This window comes from Notolepis coatsorum (genome assembly GCF_963971535.1).
Source record: "Notolepis coatsorum genome assembly, chromosome: 11".
Taxonomy (NCBI): Eukaryota; Metazoa; Chordata; class Actinopteri; order Aulopiformes; family Paralepididae; genus Notolepis; species Notolepis coatsorum.
This window is the reverse complement of record NC_140175.1, coordinates 70,772,200-70,787,206: the sequence shown is the minus strand read 5'-3', so window position 1 is coordinate 70,787,206 and position 15,007 is coordinate 70,772,200. Positions and strand designations below refer to the sequence as shown.

The following is a 15,007-nucleotide window of genomic DNA, read 5'->3' as shown; positions in this document are numbered from 1 at the left end:
GAGTGGGCGGGCCGGGGTGTGTGTGTGTGTGTAGTGTGTGTGTGTGTGCGTGTAGTGTGTGTGTTTGTAGTGTGTGTAAGGGGGAGGGAGATGGAGAGAAGTATTTTAACTCTGTGATGTAGTGGCTATAATACAATGAATAACCTATCGGGTACATCACCAAATGGCCTGTTGTGCATATATCAATTATTTGGGACACATGGCACTGGTGCACAGCCCAACAATACAATAAACTAGAACAGTGTGATGAAGGCTGGTATGATTATATTGAGGCGTTGTTAGTTTGCTGATGCCGGCTTGTTTGATCACCTATAAGAGTTTGCATAAAAAGGTGGCAAAGTTGCTTTAAAATGTCCTGCCTGTCTGTTTAAAGCTGCTAGATAATACGCAGTCACTAGATAAAGCACCAGCATCCCATTTATCCAAGCAGGTGCATTCCACATAGGGAAATGGGATGTAGGGATACATGCACATAACATGTAAACAACATTCATTTAGGACCCGCCAAAATGTTTTAAATTATAGATTTGTTAAACAATATTTTTTTGGGGGTGGAAAAGCTATAAAAACATTTTTTTTTATTCCACACCTTTCTAAAAGCTCTGCCTGTGGATGTATTATTATTATTGTTATTATTTGTTAAATGATTACGCATTACTAAATTTGTTACCTTTAAAATGTAATTATCTAGTGTTCCTGGGGTCCTATCAAGCCTTTATCGTGACGTGAGGTGCTGATTAGCATAGTCTTGGCTTGACAATGGTCCACAGTAGACACAATGCTGGGATCAAACACTGACATGGCAGGTCGGCTACTTGATTTGTAACATTCTCCATGGGCTTTACTCAGTCGAAACGGTGATTTATTGACCGAAGTCTTCCAATACTATAGCTACTTCCGACCGATTAAACAGACCAGACAGTTTCAGTCTGGTGGACTGTCTGTCGTCTGGCGTCTAGACACATCTCGTGCCTTTGAGAGAAACCAATTCTCCCAATATCCGCTGTCGCCATCTGCTGGTCAATGGCCGCAACGTGCTCACTTGCCCTCGGTCCCTAACTGTCCTCAAGCCCAATACTATCCACCTGCAGAACCACGTCTCCAGCGGGCTGAGGATTATAATGGTGACATCTAGTGGTGTCTGGAATTGATTGCAGGACACTACGCATGCGGCGTTATGTATCAGCCTTTTTTTTATTTATTTTTTATTTTTTAGAAATACACTTTTTAAGAAGCAAAGGCAAATAAACAAAATACTCTGTCACACAAATACGTGTTAGTCACCGTAAAAGGCCATAAATGTCATGTATGTTGTGTATGTCATAAATGTCGATATGAATTGAAAATGATGTAAACAAGACAAACGTCTTTCTCTGGTCTGCATCCCCTTAACAATTGTGGGTATTGAGCCGTACTGTATTGTACCCATTCTGAAATCTGTTAAATAAAGTTTTCATTCATTCATTCTTTGTACAGTAAATTACCAAGTATGGTCTTGTCAATATTCCAATGTACAGTTTTGCTTGTACAGTTGTACAGTGTCCCCCACCCACCCCCCCCCCCCCCCCCACCTACCCAACCTCCTCCAATGTACAGTTTCTACGTCAAATGTATATACTCTCTTTTCTGGACTCTTTTCGTATCACAAACAGTACTGTATTTGCAAATCTGGTATGTCATAAATGTTATGATTAATTGAAAATGGGGGACCCTGATGTAAACAAGGCGAAAGTCTTTCTCTGGTCTGCATCCCCTTAACAATTGTATGTATTGAGCTGTAGGCTACTGTACTGTACCCATTCTGCAATCTGTTAATAACGTTTTCAATCAATCAATCAATCAGTTACTACCGGTTTTCTGATCAGCTGACTGGAAAGAGTAGCCAATAGCCACCGAGCTTGACGCCGAGTAGGAAGTAAACAGGCTGCAGGTTGGGCGGTGGGGTTACAGTTACAGTTACACGTGTTTAAAAGTTCACATTCCAACGCAAAGAGTCTCCAGCGGTCCGGCTGAGGTGAAATCTAATTTGATGTTACGACTCTTCAGCTTCATTCATGACTACCGAGGTTAGTTGGGCTTGCTTGCTGTTGCTTGTTGTTGTTGCTTGTTGTTGTTTGTACTGTATCCGTAGACCCTCTGTAATACGGTACTTGTATCCTATAATGCTGGTATGTGTAATTTGATTTGCGGATTTCAAATAAAGCATTTGTCGTATACAGTGTGTGTTTGTATACATGTCCTGATGAATTGAACATGGGGGACCCTGATGTAAACAAGACTAAAGTCTTTCTCTGGTCTGCACTCCCTTAATTTAACAATTGTGTGTATTGAGCTGTACTGTATTGTACCCATTCTGCAATCTGTTAATACAGTTTTCAATCAATCAATGTTTGTTTGTTTGTTTGTATACGCAGGTGAGTGTGCTGTATTTTGCTAAGAGCGCAGAGCTGACAGGGGTGAAATCTGAGGCGGTCAGTCTGCCATCACAACTGACCAGTCAACAGCTGTGGCAACAACTACAAGACAGACACCCGAGGTACCCTATTTAGGACAGCATAAAAACAATATTCGTATTTTCAATGTATTTAAATATGTTGATGAATTTAAAATAATCATGGAAAAAGTATAATATCTCAATATTATATTTCAATATTCACAATACAATAACTTTTTTATATTCACAATAGTATTCCCATAGGTTTGGATACTCGCATGCAGTATATTGGAATGCATGGTAATGGGACGTGAGACGTGAAACTGTGATTTTCAGCTGACAAATAGGCTATTTCAGAAATAATTGTGGGAGAAAAATATGTAATATGAAGATGAGCGACGGCGTGTTAGCATTAATTTAGACAACAACATAAAATGCAGCAACACAGATGGATGTGGATGACAGGACAAATATTTCAGCCCTAGTTTTGAAATGTCCTTCTCTGTTGGTGATAGCCGTGTATTGTACAGTGTCTCTCCTTTTGTCTCTTGGTCACAATCTCTGTCTCCCCTTCCTCTCTTCCCCTCTCTCTCTCTCCTTCAGGCTCAGTGTGTTACAGGACCAGGTAGTGTTGGCTGTGCGTCAGGAGTACGTGTCTCTGGGAGAGCAGAGAGTCGTACTGGCAGAGGGAGACGAGGTGGCTGTAATCCCACCCCTCAGTGGAGGATAACGTACTTCAGTGGTACAGTAAGTATTTTAACAATGATACAGATAACACCATATACTGTATATAATATACATATGCCAATATTTAAGTACTAGAACATAAGAGGTAGTATATTATAGAGTGTCTGGTATTACCTTGTGGTCAATGCTATCACATCTATGAGTCACAAGTATGTGTATCAATGAGGAATTCAGAAAGTAAAATTTCAATATATTTCGATACTGTAATTATATTACGGTAGGTCAAATTTTGAGAGAAGTAAAAAGGTTGACTTTCTTTAGTTTTTTTTGTGTGCAATCTGAACAGAACGATTTGAAGTAAATAAAGTAAACGGACAATAAAGTAATACACGTCACCCCTAGTGTATGAAATTACTATTAATTTGCATGTGTTCCACAGCTATGAACACCGAGGAAGAGAAGAGGGATCTGATCAAACTGACCCAGGGTCTGCTGTCGGTGGAGGAGGTTTCTGCTGCTGTTACCAGCCCCTCATGTGGAGCCATAGCACTGTTCATAGGTACACACACACACACACACACACACACACGCACACACACACACACTATTTATTATCTATTAACGCCACATTGGTGTAAAAAAAGGCGAATAAAAAATGGCACAACTAATAAAGATGCAAGACCTGTCTATTACTTATGTGCTTAAGCTATGGTGACGGATGGTCTGGACACATGTTGACAGTAGGACCACTGCTGGTGGTCAGACGGCACAGGAGATGAACAAAGCTCCTGGACGGCAGTGTCCAGGCCCTGCTCCACCATGTTGAGGGGCGGGAACTCGGATAACAAAAACATTAGTCCAAAAACATTAGATGACTGTAAATTAAAAACATTTATCACATCACAGTCCAGGACAGGGGGCTCTTTGTCTATGACAGGGCAAAGGGTCAGGGGCTTGATCCGCCATTGGCCATAATTCACACAGTGGCCATTTTGCACTTATGTCAATGCTCAGATTCCTTTCCACCTTGTCTGGGGTTGACGCATGCCCAGTTGAAAGGAGCTATCCTCTTGGCGCCAAAATGGGTACAGATTGGGGAAGCCCTCGTGTCACGGCACACTTGTGCCCATATACCGGCCAATAGATCAAAGCTCAAAATGGCACTCGGTGTCATCTGAATCTGACGGATAAAGCAATGATTTTATTCAGATGATTTGATTATTGCCACTTCCCCTACATTTATTTATCTAACTTCTACCTGGGGAGGTTGATAAATGACAGATGAAGGAATATAGCGAGGATGATTGGTTACAATAGTTAAACTTCTCGTTGAACAGGGATTCCCAGTTAAACTGAGCGTCAACTCCAGTCCTGTCGCAGCTGCTCCATCTCTGAAAACGTTGGAGCAAATTTACAAACAGGTGTTATTTGGATAAACTGACCACTTATTCAGAATCTAAATGGTTACTTTTTCACCTAAAAAAAAGATTAAAGCTTAAATAAAGGAACATAATAATGGTCCTAGATCATACATTACTGCCTTGTCTCGCAGCTTTCAGCTTTCAGCCTTCTGCCATCACTGCTGGTTGGTGTGAAATGCATTCTGGGATACTTGGCTGTCCCAAAGGATCCATCCCTTAGATCCTCCAAATTCATGAAAAGAAGCTGCATTTCTCTGCCGTGTTTGAAGGAGCCTTTGAAATGGGAACCTTGGTCGCGCTGCTGTGACCCATTCAGTCTTCAAATGCAGCCTTTAAAGGATACAGCCCCTGAATTGAGACACGGCTACAGACTCACGTGCACACACACACACACACACACACACACACACACACACACACACACACACACACACAGAGTTATATTTTCACGTTTTGTGGGGACATTCCATAGACTTGCATTCATTCCCTAACACTGAAATAGCTCCTTTACCCCAGAGTGGTAGAAAAACACACACACACAGACACACACGGACAGCAGCCTGGCCAGAAACATGGGCGGACTGAATGTGTTAAATCTTGAAAATTTAATTTAGCTTTGCACTGCAACGTCCAGCCATATTGACGTACAGGACATTACAAACGGCCTCCAGGGTCTTTGGGGTATTGAATGTCTCCCTCGTACTTTGCTGCCTTAAGTGTAACCAGGCGCCATTAGTTCGGATGTACACTCTGTGCTCCGTTGAGTGGGTCCAAGGTCAGGATGAGTAGATGGTTAAGGAATGCTGTATTATTACGAAGATAAAACTCCCAGTTCACAGAGAGAAGAGGGAGAAATACCAGCTGTAGGCCAGACTTAAAAGCCCTCTCTCTCTCTGTCGATCATCTGTTTTTCCCTTTTCCGATAAATGTTACTAGAATACAGACTCCATGGTTTCATGCTTTAATACATTCCAATTCCCAACAATGGTCATCAAAAATAAATCCATCCACATGGAGGTATTTGTGCCTTCAGGGTGCCGTACACTAAATAAATCCATCCACATGGAGGTATGTGTGCTCCAGGGCACTGTACAGTAAATACACACATCCACATGGAGGTATGTGTGCTCCAGGGCACTATACAGTAAATACACACATCCACATGGAGGTATGTGTGCTCCAGGGCACTGTACACTAAATATACACATCCACATGGAGGTATGTGTGCTCCAGGGCACTGTACACTAAATATACACATCCACATGGAGGTATGTGTGCTCCAGGGCACTGTACACTAAATATACACATCCACATGGAGGTATGTGTGCTCCAGGGCACTGTACACTAAATAAATCCATCCACATGGAGGTATGTGTGCTCCAGGGTACTGTACACTAAATAAATCCATCCACATGGAGGTATGTGTGCTCCAGGGCACTATACAGTAAATACACACATCCACATGGAGGTATGTGTGCTCCAGGGCACTGTACAGTAAATACACACATCCACATGGAGGTATGTGTGCTCCAGGGCACTGTACAGTAAATACACACATCCACATGGAGGTATGTGTGCTCCAGGGTACTGTACACTAAATACACACATCCACATGGAGGTATGTGTGCTACAGGGTACTGTACACTAAATACATCCATCCACATGGAGGTATGTGTACTCCAGGGTATATGGAGGTATGTTTACTCCAGGGTATATGTAGGTATGTGTACTCCAGGGTGAATGAATGAAAACTTTATTTAACAGATTGCAGAATGGGTACAATACAGTACAGCTCAATACACACAATTGTTAAGGGGATGCAGACCAGAGAAAGACGTTCGTCTTGTTTACATCAGGGTCCCCCATTTTCAATTCATAGTGACATTTATGACATGCACAACATACATGACATCATAACATTTATGACATAGGGACATACATGACATACAGGTACATGTATTTAGTACATAGCACACACATCCACACGCACACACTCACTTTAAACAAACACACTGTAGCACCCACTCCACACACTTTATAGCACACACCCACTTTAAACAAACACACTGTAGCACCCACTCCCCACACTTTATATTTATTGATGAAGGATTGCACTACAACTCGTACACCTTACTGTAAATTGTACCTAAATTGTACCTCATCCCATTTCTGCTTTGCACTATATAGGACTGTACATTAGTACACTGCATAGTATTGTATATTATATGGTAACTCAGAACATTGTACATATGTCTATACCGAACACTGTGACCTCATTTTCTTCTTCTAAATTACATGCTATACTATGTTATTTGATACTATCTTGTCTAGCACAGTCTCTGGAGCGTAACAGTAAGAAACATTTTGTATGAAAGTATTCTGTACTTCTGTATGACAACTATTAAAGAAACTTGAAACTTGAAACTTGAAACTGTAACTGAGAAGCTGTCGGTCTTGCTGAGTTTGTTATTTGAACCGAAGAGAATGGACTCTGTTTTACCCAGGTGTAATAATAGTTTGTTATCAGCGAGCCAGGTGCAGATTCTGCCGAGTTCTGAGTTGAGGGTTTTTTCAACCTGTAACTTGTTCTTGTCAGAGACCAGCAGGGCTGAGTCGTCCGCGAACAAGAACAAGTTGCAGTCACAAGCTGACGACATGTCATTTGCATAAATTAGGAACAGTAGCGGTCCTAGAATGCTTCCTTGTGGAACACCACAGCTCACTGTGAGGGGGGGGGGGGGGGGGGGGCGATAGAGTACTGTTTACCTCCACCATCTGTTCTCTCCCCTCCAGGTAGGATTGCATCCAGCTCACTGATAGACTATCATATATATGCGTATATGGAGGTATGTGTACTCCAGGGTATATGTAGGTATGTGTACTCCCAGGTATAGGGTATATATGTAGGTATGTGTACTCCAGGGTACTGTACATTAAAGAGATACATGGACATTTTAGTCTTGTTCTTTTTCTTCATTAGTATCTTGATTCTTGACCCAATGGAAAGTTAGCAAAGTTAGTTTTCAGGATTCCTTATGTATTGTTTACCCTTATGAACAAGTATCACGGTATTTCCATAATTTCTTGGTTACTCCGATGATGATAGTAAGATAAGATGATCCTTTATTAATCCCCTTGGGGAAATTCAGGTGTCAAAGCAGCATGGGCGAGGGGGGATACAGAGCTTCAGTCTTATACAGTCCAGTATCTATATACACTATAGATACAATATAAAATACAATATAAAAAGTACAAGATAGTCCAGTGAGTGCACGTGGATATGTGGTGCTATATGGATAGTGACCCATTATTGCCCCCAGTGACCCCTACTCTTCACCCCTAGTGAAGAATACATCGACTAAAACTCTAAAATGCCAAATGTAATGTAATTTAAAATTGGAATTCCCTCCTGCAGGTACGACCCGGGACAGTTTTGAAGGGAAGAGAGTAGTGAGGTTGGAGTACGATGCCTACGAGACCATGGTCCATTCAGAGGTGAAGAAGATCTACTGTGAGATCAGAGCCAGGTGGCCCAGCGTCACACACATCTGTGTCCACCACAGACTTGGGTGAGACGCACACACACACACACACACATGCACGCATGCATGCATGCATGCATGCACAGTTTGCACACACGCATGCATGCACAGTTTGCACACACACATGCATGCATGCACACAGATACACATACATAGTCACACACATGGCATACAAAACATCTTAATTCACCACTGAGGTCGTAGAGACAAACAAACGCAGATCTACGTGAAGAAGATCTACTGTGAGATCAGAGCCAGGTGTCCACCACAGACTCGGGTGAGACGCACACAGACACATGCACGTACACAGATACACATACATGGTGTGTGTGTGTGTGTGTGTTGCTCAGTCAGTGTGTATTCTATTTGTCCAGGTTTGTTTGTGTATGTGTATAAAAATCTCTAACTAACTGTATCCCGGTTGTATATTATCCAGGATGATCATGTATCTCTCTCTCTCTCTCTCTCTCTCTCTCTCTCTCTCTCTCTCTCTCTCTCTCTCTCTCTCTCTGTTATCCAGGCTAGTCCCAGTGTGTGAGGCCAGTGTGATTATAGCCGTCTCTTCTCCTCACCGCCAGGACTCTCTCCAGGCTGTCCAGTTCTGTATAGACACCCTCAAGGCTACTGTTCCCATATGGAAAAAGGTTAGTGCTCTGGGGGTGTGTGTGTGTCATCATCATCTTCGTTTTACGTCCTTTTTTCCCCACTACAGTGAGGTTGGATGGGGCGATGAATCCACGCCACTGGGCACGGTTTTGTGCCATCTCTTCATGTATCTCCAGATCCCTCATATCATTTTCCACACATCCCCTCCACGTCTGCTTCGGTCTCCCTCTCGGCCTCCGCCCATCCACAATCATCTCCTCCACCCCTCTCAACATCCCCCCTCCTCTGATCTTCTCACATGTCCAAACCACCTGAGACGTCCATATCTCACCTTGGAATCAATTTCCCTGACACCACAGATCTCATCCACCTCTGCACTGGTCCTCCCGTCCTGCCATCTGACTCCCGCCACATACCTCAACATCTTCTGATCACAGCTCCTTAACACCACCATCACCCTTTTTGTCATTGCCCACGTTTCTGAACCATACAGGAGAACTGATTTCACACATGCTTCATATATCCCTCCTCTGATCTTTACCTCTATGTTTCGATTAACCAGTAGCCTACTAATTTCCCGCCACTTCCTCCACGCCGCCGCCACTCTCACCCTCACGGTCCTTTCCACTCCCGCCTCACAGTCCATCACATCTCCCAGATAGTGAAACTGCTTCACCTCCTCCAGCACCTCTCCTCCCACCCCTAGACCAGGGGTTCCCAAAGTTTTCAGGCCGCGACCCCCGAAATAACGGTGTCAGAGCCGTGACCCCCACTATTATAGGAGGTAAAAAAAGTATTTTTAAAATAAAATAAAAAACATTTTAATAAAAAAATATAAAGTTTTTTTTATAAATGGAAATGTATGGTTGAAACATGCAAACGTTCAAACGCAGACACACTAATAAGCATTGGAGGCTTTTAACCAGAGCCAGACTGGGGAAATCATTCAGGCCAGGAAATATACCGGTAGTGTGAAATATAGCCCCAGTCAGGCCACTTTTTAAGCGGGGGGTCCCCCACCAGGACATATTTTGTTACAAAGACTTCATTTCCTGCATTCTGGTGCAGGATTTTTTTTATTTGTACCCTTTAAATGCCAGTGTTTATGATGGCATCACAAATTATTGTTAAAAAAACAGGCTAGCATATGTATGATTAGCAACAACACTGATTTTGATGGATTTTCTGTTTTTTTGTAATGTCAGATTGAAAATAATAATCTTTTATTCAACTTCAGCCCTGATCATAACACCACATATTCATTTTATAATTCTAACCATTTAAATGCCAGTGTGTGTGATGGCATATATTTGCAATATATCAAATGCAAAGTAGATTTTTCTGGGGGGGATTATTACAGGCTAGCATGTGTCAATGATTAGCAACAACACTGATTTTGATGGATTTTGGTCCCGCCTCCACCAATCACATGCGGCTCCCTTTGTGTGTGTGTGTGAGCAAGAGAGAGAGAGAGATAGTTCTCCAACTTGTGTGAGTTGCAGTGATCTCCTGGTTGTTCCCCACCTAGGTTATCTAACTATTGCACCGCTGCAACTAGAAACACTGGCCTGGCCTGCTTCTAAGTTCAGTGGCCTGACTGCATAAAAAAAAATCATCTTGGAAATATTTATTTTATTTTTTTATCATCTGCCCTAGACTACCATCTCCAACCACATCCTCCTCTTCCCTCTCACACGTTGGGCATCTAAAATCCCTCACTCCCCTGAACATCTTTGGTGACACCATTTGTCACATTCTCTACACCGCACAGTCTACTCCCACTCCTCTTCCACAGACTCCACATGGGTATCTTCCTGACTGAATTCTCTCTCCTTCACTCCCTGTTATCATCACCTTCATCTTGTCGATATTTATCTTCATTCCCCTCCATCCCTCCTCTCAACAAACATTCTCCTCACTTCCTCCTCCGAATCTGCCGTCATCACTAGATCATCAGCATAAATCAGCTCCCACGGTCCTTCTACTCGTGAATCTCTTGTTGCTTCCTCCATTATAGTAATGAAGAGCAGTGGGCTAAGAGCCGAACCCTGGTGCACACCTACTCCAATGACAAAGTCCTCCGATGTTCCAGCTACCGTCTTGACTCTCTAAGTGGCTCCGACATACAGGGACATTACAGCTCTCACAAGTCTCTCTGGTATCTTCTGCCTCCTAAGCGCCCATTCTATATCACTCCTTGGTATTTTGTCAAATGCCTTTTCCAGGTCTACAAAAACGTGATATAATTTCTTTTTCTTCTCTCTATACTTTTCCTGCATCTGCCTCAATACCAAAATTGCATCGGTCGTTGATCTTCCTGAGCAGAATCCACACTGTCTCCTGTCCACACTTATAAATCTCCTCAGCCTTTCCTCCAACACCCTCTCAAAAACCTTCATTCCATGTTCCGGCAGTTTTACTTTCCGCACTCAAGTGCATCTCCTTTCCCTTTTATAAATTGTTATTGTCGTGCTCTTTTTCCATTCCTCCGGGATCTCTCCTTCGTCCAAGATGTTTCCAAACACTCTCACCATCTCTTCTGTGATACGCGTTGCCTTCATCATGCCGCTTGTATACAGAACACTGAGGACACACTGAGGGCAACTTGATTGACGGGTCACTCCATTGTATATAGAATATGTAGTGAGGGGCGCTGGTCTCTAGCTTTGTTAGCAAAATAATATCACAAATGACCACTTGAAGGAACGCAGCAACATTTGGGGAAATGTGCTTATTTGCCATCTTCCCCAGAGTCCGACAAGTAGATGGATACCAATTTCCTCTTTGTGTGTTCAGTAGTGAGAGATCCTGCTGCACACTAGCCTAGCTTAGCGCATTGACTGCAAGCAGGGGAGGAGCGGCTAGCCTAGCTCCGTCGAAAATGAAGATCCCTGAGCTGATCCCAGATATGATTGAAACTGAATTGACTGCCAGTGACTTGTTGAATGGAGCAGATTCTTGTCTGTACCAGTGTTAATTTTGGCAGCTATTTTCATTTTAGTTTTAGTCTTAGTCATGTGTCAAGTGTTCCTTTTTCATCATATTTAGTCATCTGCATTTATTTTTCGTTCAGTCAGTGTTTGTCTCGATTTTGTCTTTTTTGTTTTTGTCTAGATTTAGTCGCAGAAAACTGATGATTTTTGTCTAGTTTTCGCTAATGAAAAAAAGTCATTTTATATTTTTATATTGTAAATAATGCAATTCTATTCATTAAGTATAGTCTAGCCAAAACCCTATCAGCTGATTCACAATAAGTTCAGTAGAAGGCTAGAAGCCCAATAGTAACCAAACATTCCTTGAAATGGTCAATAGATTCAGAAATAGTCCGACATGGAATGGAACATATTCTGATTTAAATTGCTTATTTATTTATTTTAACCAACAAAGGAACATTAGGATAGTGTAAATACACAGTACACACTGATTGCAATTCTCACTGGGACCTACTGTACAAATTTCACACGTCACACACACATTCCCTTTTGTCCCTCGAGTCGTACCGTAGATAGCTGATGTCACTTTAAACTTAAAATGGCGGCCCCCATCAGAGCATTCTGCTAATAACATTAGCTTAGCGAACCTGCCACCGCACTTCTACAGTATGTGCATAAAGTGTGGTAACAAAATATCACAGCCCCTAAGACTGGGAGCGTTCCAACTCTACTGAGCATGTACCCAACATTATATGAAAAATAAAAAGTCATTACGACGTTTTAGTGCACTTCAAGCGCTAAAGGGATTCATAACTTATAGCAGGGTCAATCTCAGTGTTAGTACTTGTCTGTTTCTTTTCTTTTCATACCTTTTTAAGTGAACGTGGTCTTGTCCTTGTTGTATCCATGTGTAATGTTGATAGTAGTGGGTGTACACAGATGAAAGAGAGCAAGTCTGTGTCTGGGATATAGGTCCCGACTCATTAGCCTAGCCATACTCTCAGCCTCTGTCGTCTTAAATGCTATGTTCTTTTGGTAGAACTGTTCGGCTGCCGCAGGAGTGTTGAGAGAGTAGCAGATTCCGTTCATGGTTATTGGTATAAGCTGTAGTCACGAGAGACCTGGGATGCGGTTTTTAGCCTCACGTATGTTATGTAGCTTGGCTTTTAGTGAGCCATAAACGCTGCTGAGCTTAACCCGGAAACGGAAATGGGAAATGCTGAAATAATAACGTGACTTATTCTAAAAGTTATAATTATTTTGTTTCATCTTGTTTTAGTCAACATAAATTAAGAGAGAATTCGTCATGGTTTTTGTAAACTACATTTTGTGTCCTCAGTTGTGGTCAACGATATTTAATTAATAATTTAGTGACGTTAGCGTCACATGGTCTTCAATAACGTGACGTCACGTCTCGTCGTCGCGGGAAAAAGCTTCGTTGACGAAGATCTTTCGTCATCAATTTCGTTGACAAAATTAACACTGGTCTGTACTCAGCTGAACAGTTTCATTCCACAATTCGATATCCACCATTTAAAAAAAAAATCACCATGGACTATTATTGAAGTTATTAACTAACTTGGTATGTGTGTCATGTGCCCTGATCAGGCGTTCCTAGTGTGATGTGTCATGTCTAGATGTAGTCCTCTGTCCTAGTGTGTAGTCCCCATTGTTTTTCCCCAGGTGTATCCAATTACCATTAACCCAGGTGTGTGTCGTCTCGTTATCCCCTTGTGTATAAGTAGTCTGTCATCCCTTCCGTCTGGTGCTGATCCTGTCTGTATAGTCCTGTGTTTGTCTGTCTATTATTTGATGTTCATTTCAGTTACGGAAACCATGGTAACTATTAATTAAAATATTCTTTATTTAGATACTTTGGCTGCCGTCTCCTTATTGTGTAACATTGACAAGTTAACGAGCCTGCCTGTAGTCAATGGTTACGTAATATGGGGGCTCGTCCAAACGACTAGGAACAGGCATTTGGTGATGGCCGCTGGGCTGGATCCACACTGTGAGGTCAATGGTTACGTAATATAACTAAACACCTCTGGTTATGAAATGGTAACATTCAATATAATGATTGTGTTTTTAAACCACGAGTTAGTAAATGTATGCTTTCATATTCACCCTGACACAGGCAAAAGTAGGTAGTGACTCATGACCTCCCTGCCAGTCTGGTGATGTCACAGAGTTAACCCATTGTTCACACCATCAATTGATTGGTCTCCCTCTCTTTCTCTCTTTGTAGGAGGTGTATGAGACGGAGGAAGCCTGTTGGAAGGAAAACAAGGAGTGTGAGTGGAGAGGAGCGTGAGCGGAGAACAAGGAGTGTGAGCTGGAGCCCTCTCATTGGTCCACGGCAACTAACTTGAGTGACTGATGGACACGCTTTGTTCTAGGCTGGCCCCTCCTTTGTCTTACTCACCTCACCACCACATTTATTGTCTTAGATCGCTATGAATGCATTTCAACAGGGCAGATTACTTAATTCACTTCCGTATATATTTCAAAACACGAAAATGACTGCAGTGAAACTCAGGTGATCCTGAGTCGGGTGACCATGTGTTTCTAATTCAGATAGTGTCTGTTGTTTTGACTCTTTATATTCTTGAGGTGGTGTTTTCATAGCCAAGTTTTAACATTTAAAGGAACACGCCAATGGGACATGCACTTACCTTCTTCTCCAGAATCAGACAAGAACCAATTTCCTCTCTGCCCGTTCAGTAGAAAGCTATCCGGCTCTATTTGATCACAAAAAAAGAAAGCTATCCGGCTCCAAGCTAGCCTAGTTTAACACAAATGAATGTAAGTGGATACGGAACCAGCTAGCCTAGCTATTGGCCAAAAATAACTCCTGCTGTTTTAAGCTAGGCTAGTGGTCTGTATCCCCTTCCATTAATTTGTGCTATGCTATGCACAGAGGACATTTCCATATTGGTATGCCACCCATGAGTCAGTCGACCAATATGGCAGTGAAGTGTGTAAGGCGAATGGGTTCAAAAGAATCAAATGGGGGAAAGAATTGCTATGGTTCATCTTTGTTCTTCTTCCTTTAATTTGCAGGCTACTGTATTTTTAAACTACCAACATTAGTTACACCAGCAGCAAGAAAATGTCTGCTTTCAGTTCAGACCTTGATCATTAATACTTTTTTTTATCAAGTTGTATGTTTTAATTGATTCGTTATCGTTAGGTTATGACTATAACCAAGTTCTGTTAGTATAGCGACGCTCGGCATCGCTCTCTGCACTATCTCGCATACGTGCACGCGCACTGAATAAAGACCACAATGTACCTTTAATCCCAATATTCGTCTGACCACACCCCTATCAGCTTACCCATATAAGCAGGGGTGGGGCCACCCACTCTCCTCCTTCCCAAGCT

At 42.3% G+C, this 15,007-nt stretch overlaps 1 protein-coding gene across 1 annotated transcript; it reads left to right on the top strand.

Moving 5' to 3' along the window:
- Positions 1-3,042: 3,042 nt before the first annotated feature.
- On the top strand, positions 3,043-14,808 carry LOC311237347 (molybdopterin synthase catalytic subunit). The gene is made up of 5 exons (XM_084325168.1): positions 3,043-3,181; positions 3,561-3,680; positions 7,958-8,111; positions 8,605-8,728; positions 13,872-14,808. Exons 2-5 carry the CDS (start codon positions 3,563-3,565, stop codon positions 13,935-13,937), a joined length of 462 nt encoding a protein of 153 aa, XP_084181294.1. The 5' UTR covers positions 3,043-3,181; positions 3,561-3,562; the 3' UTR covers positions 13,938-14,808.
- The last annotated feature ends 199 nt before the right edge of the window (positions 14,809-15,007 follow it).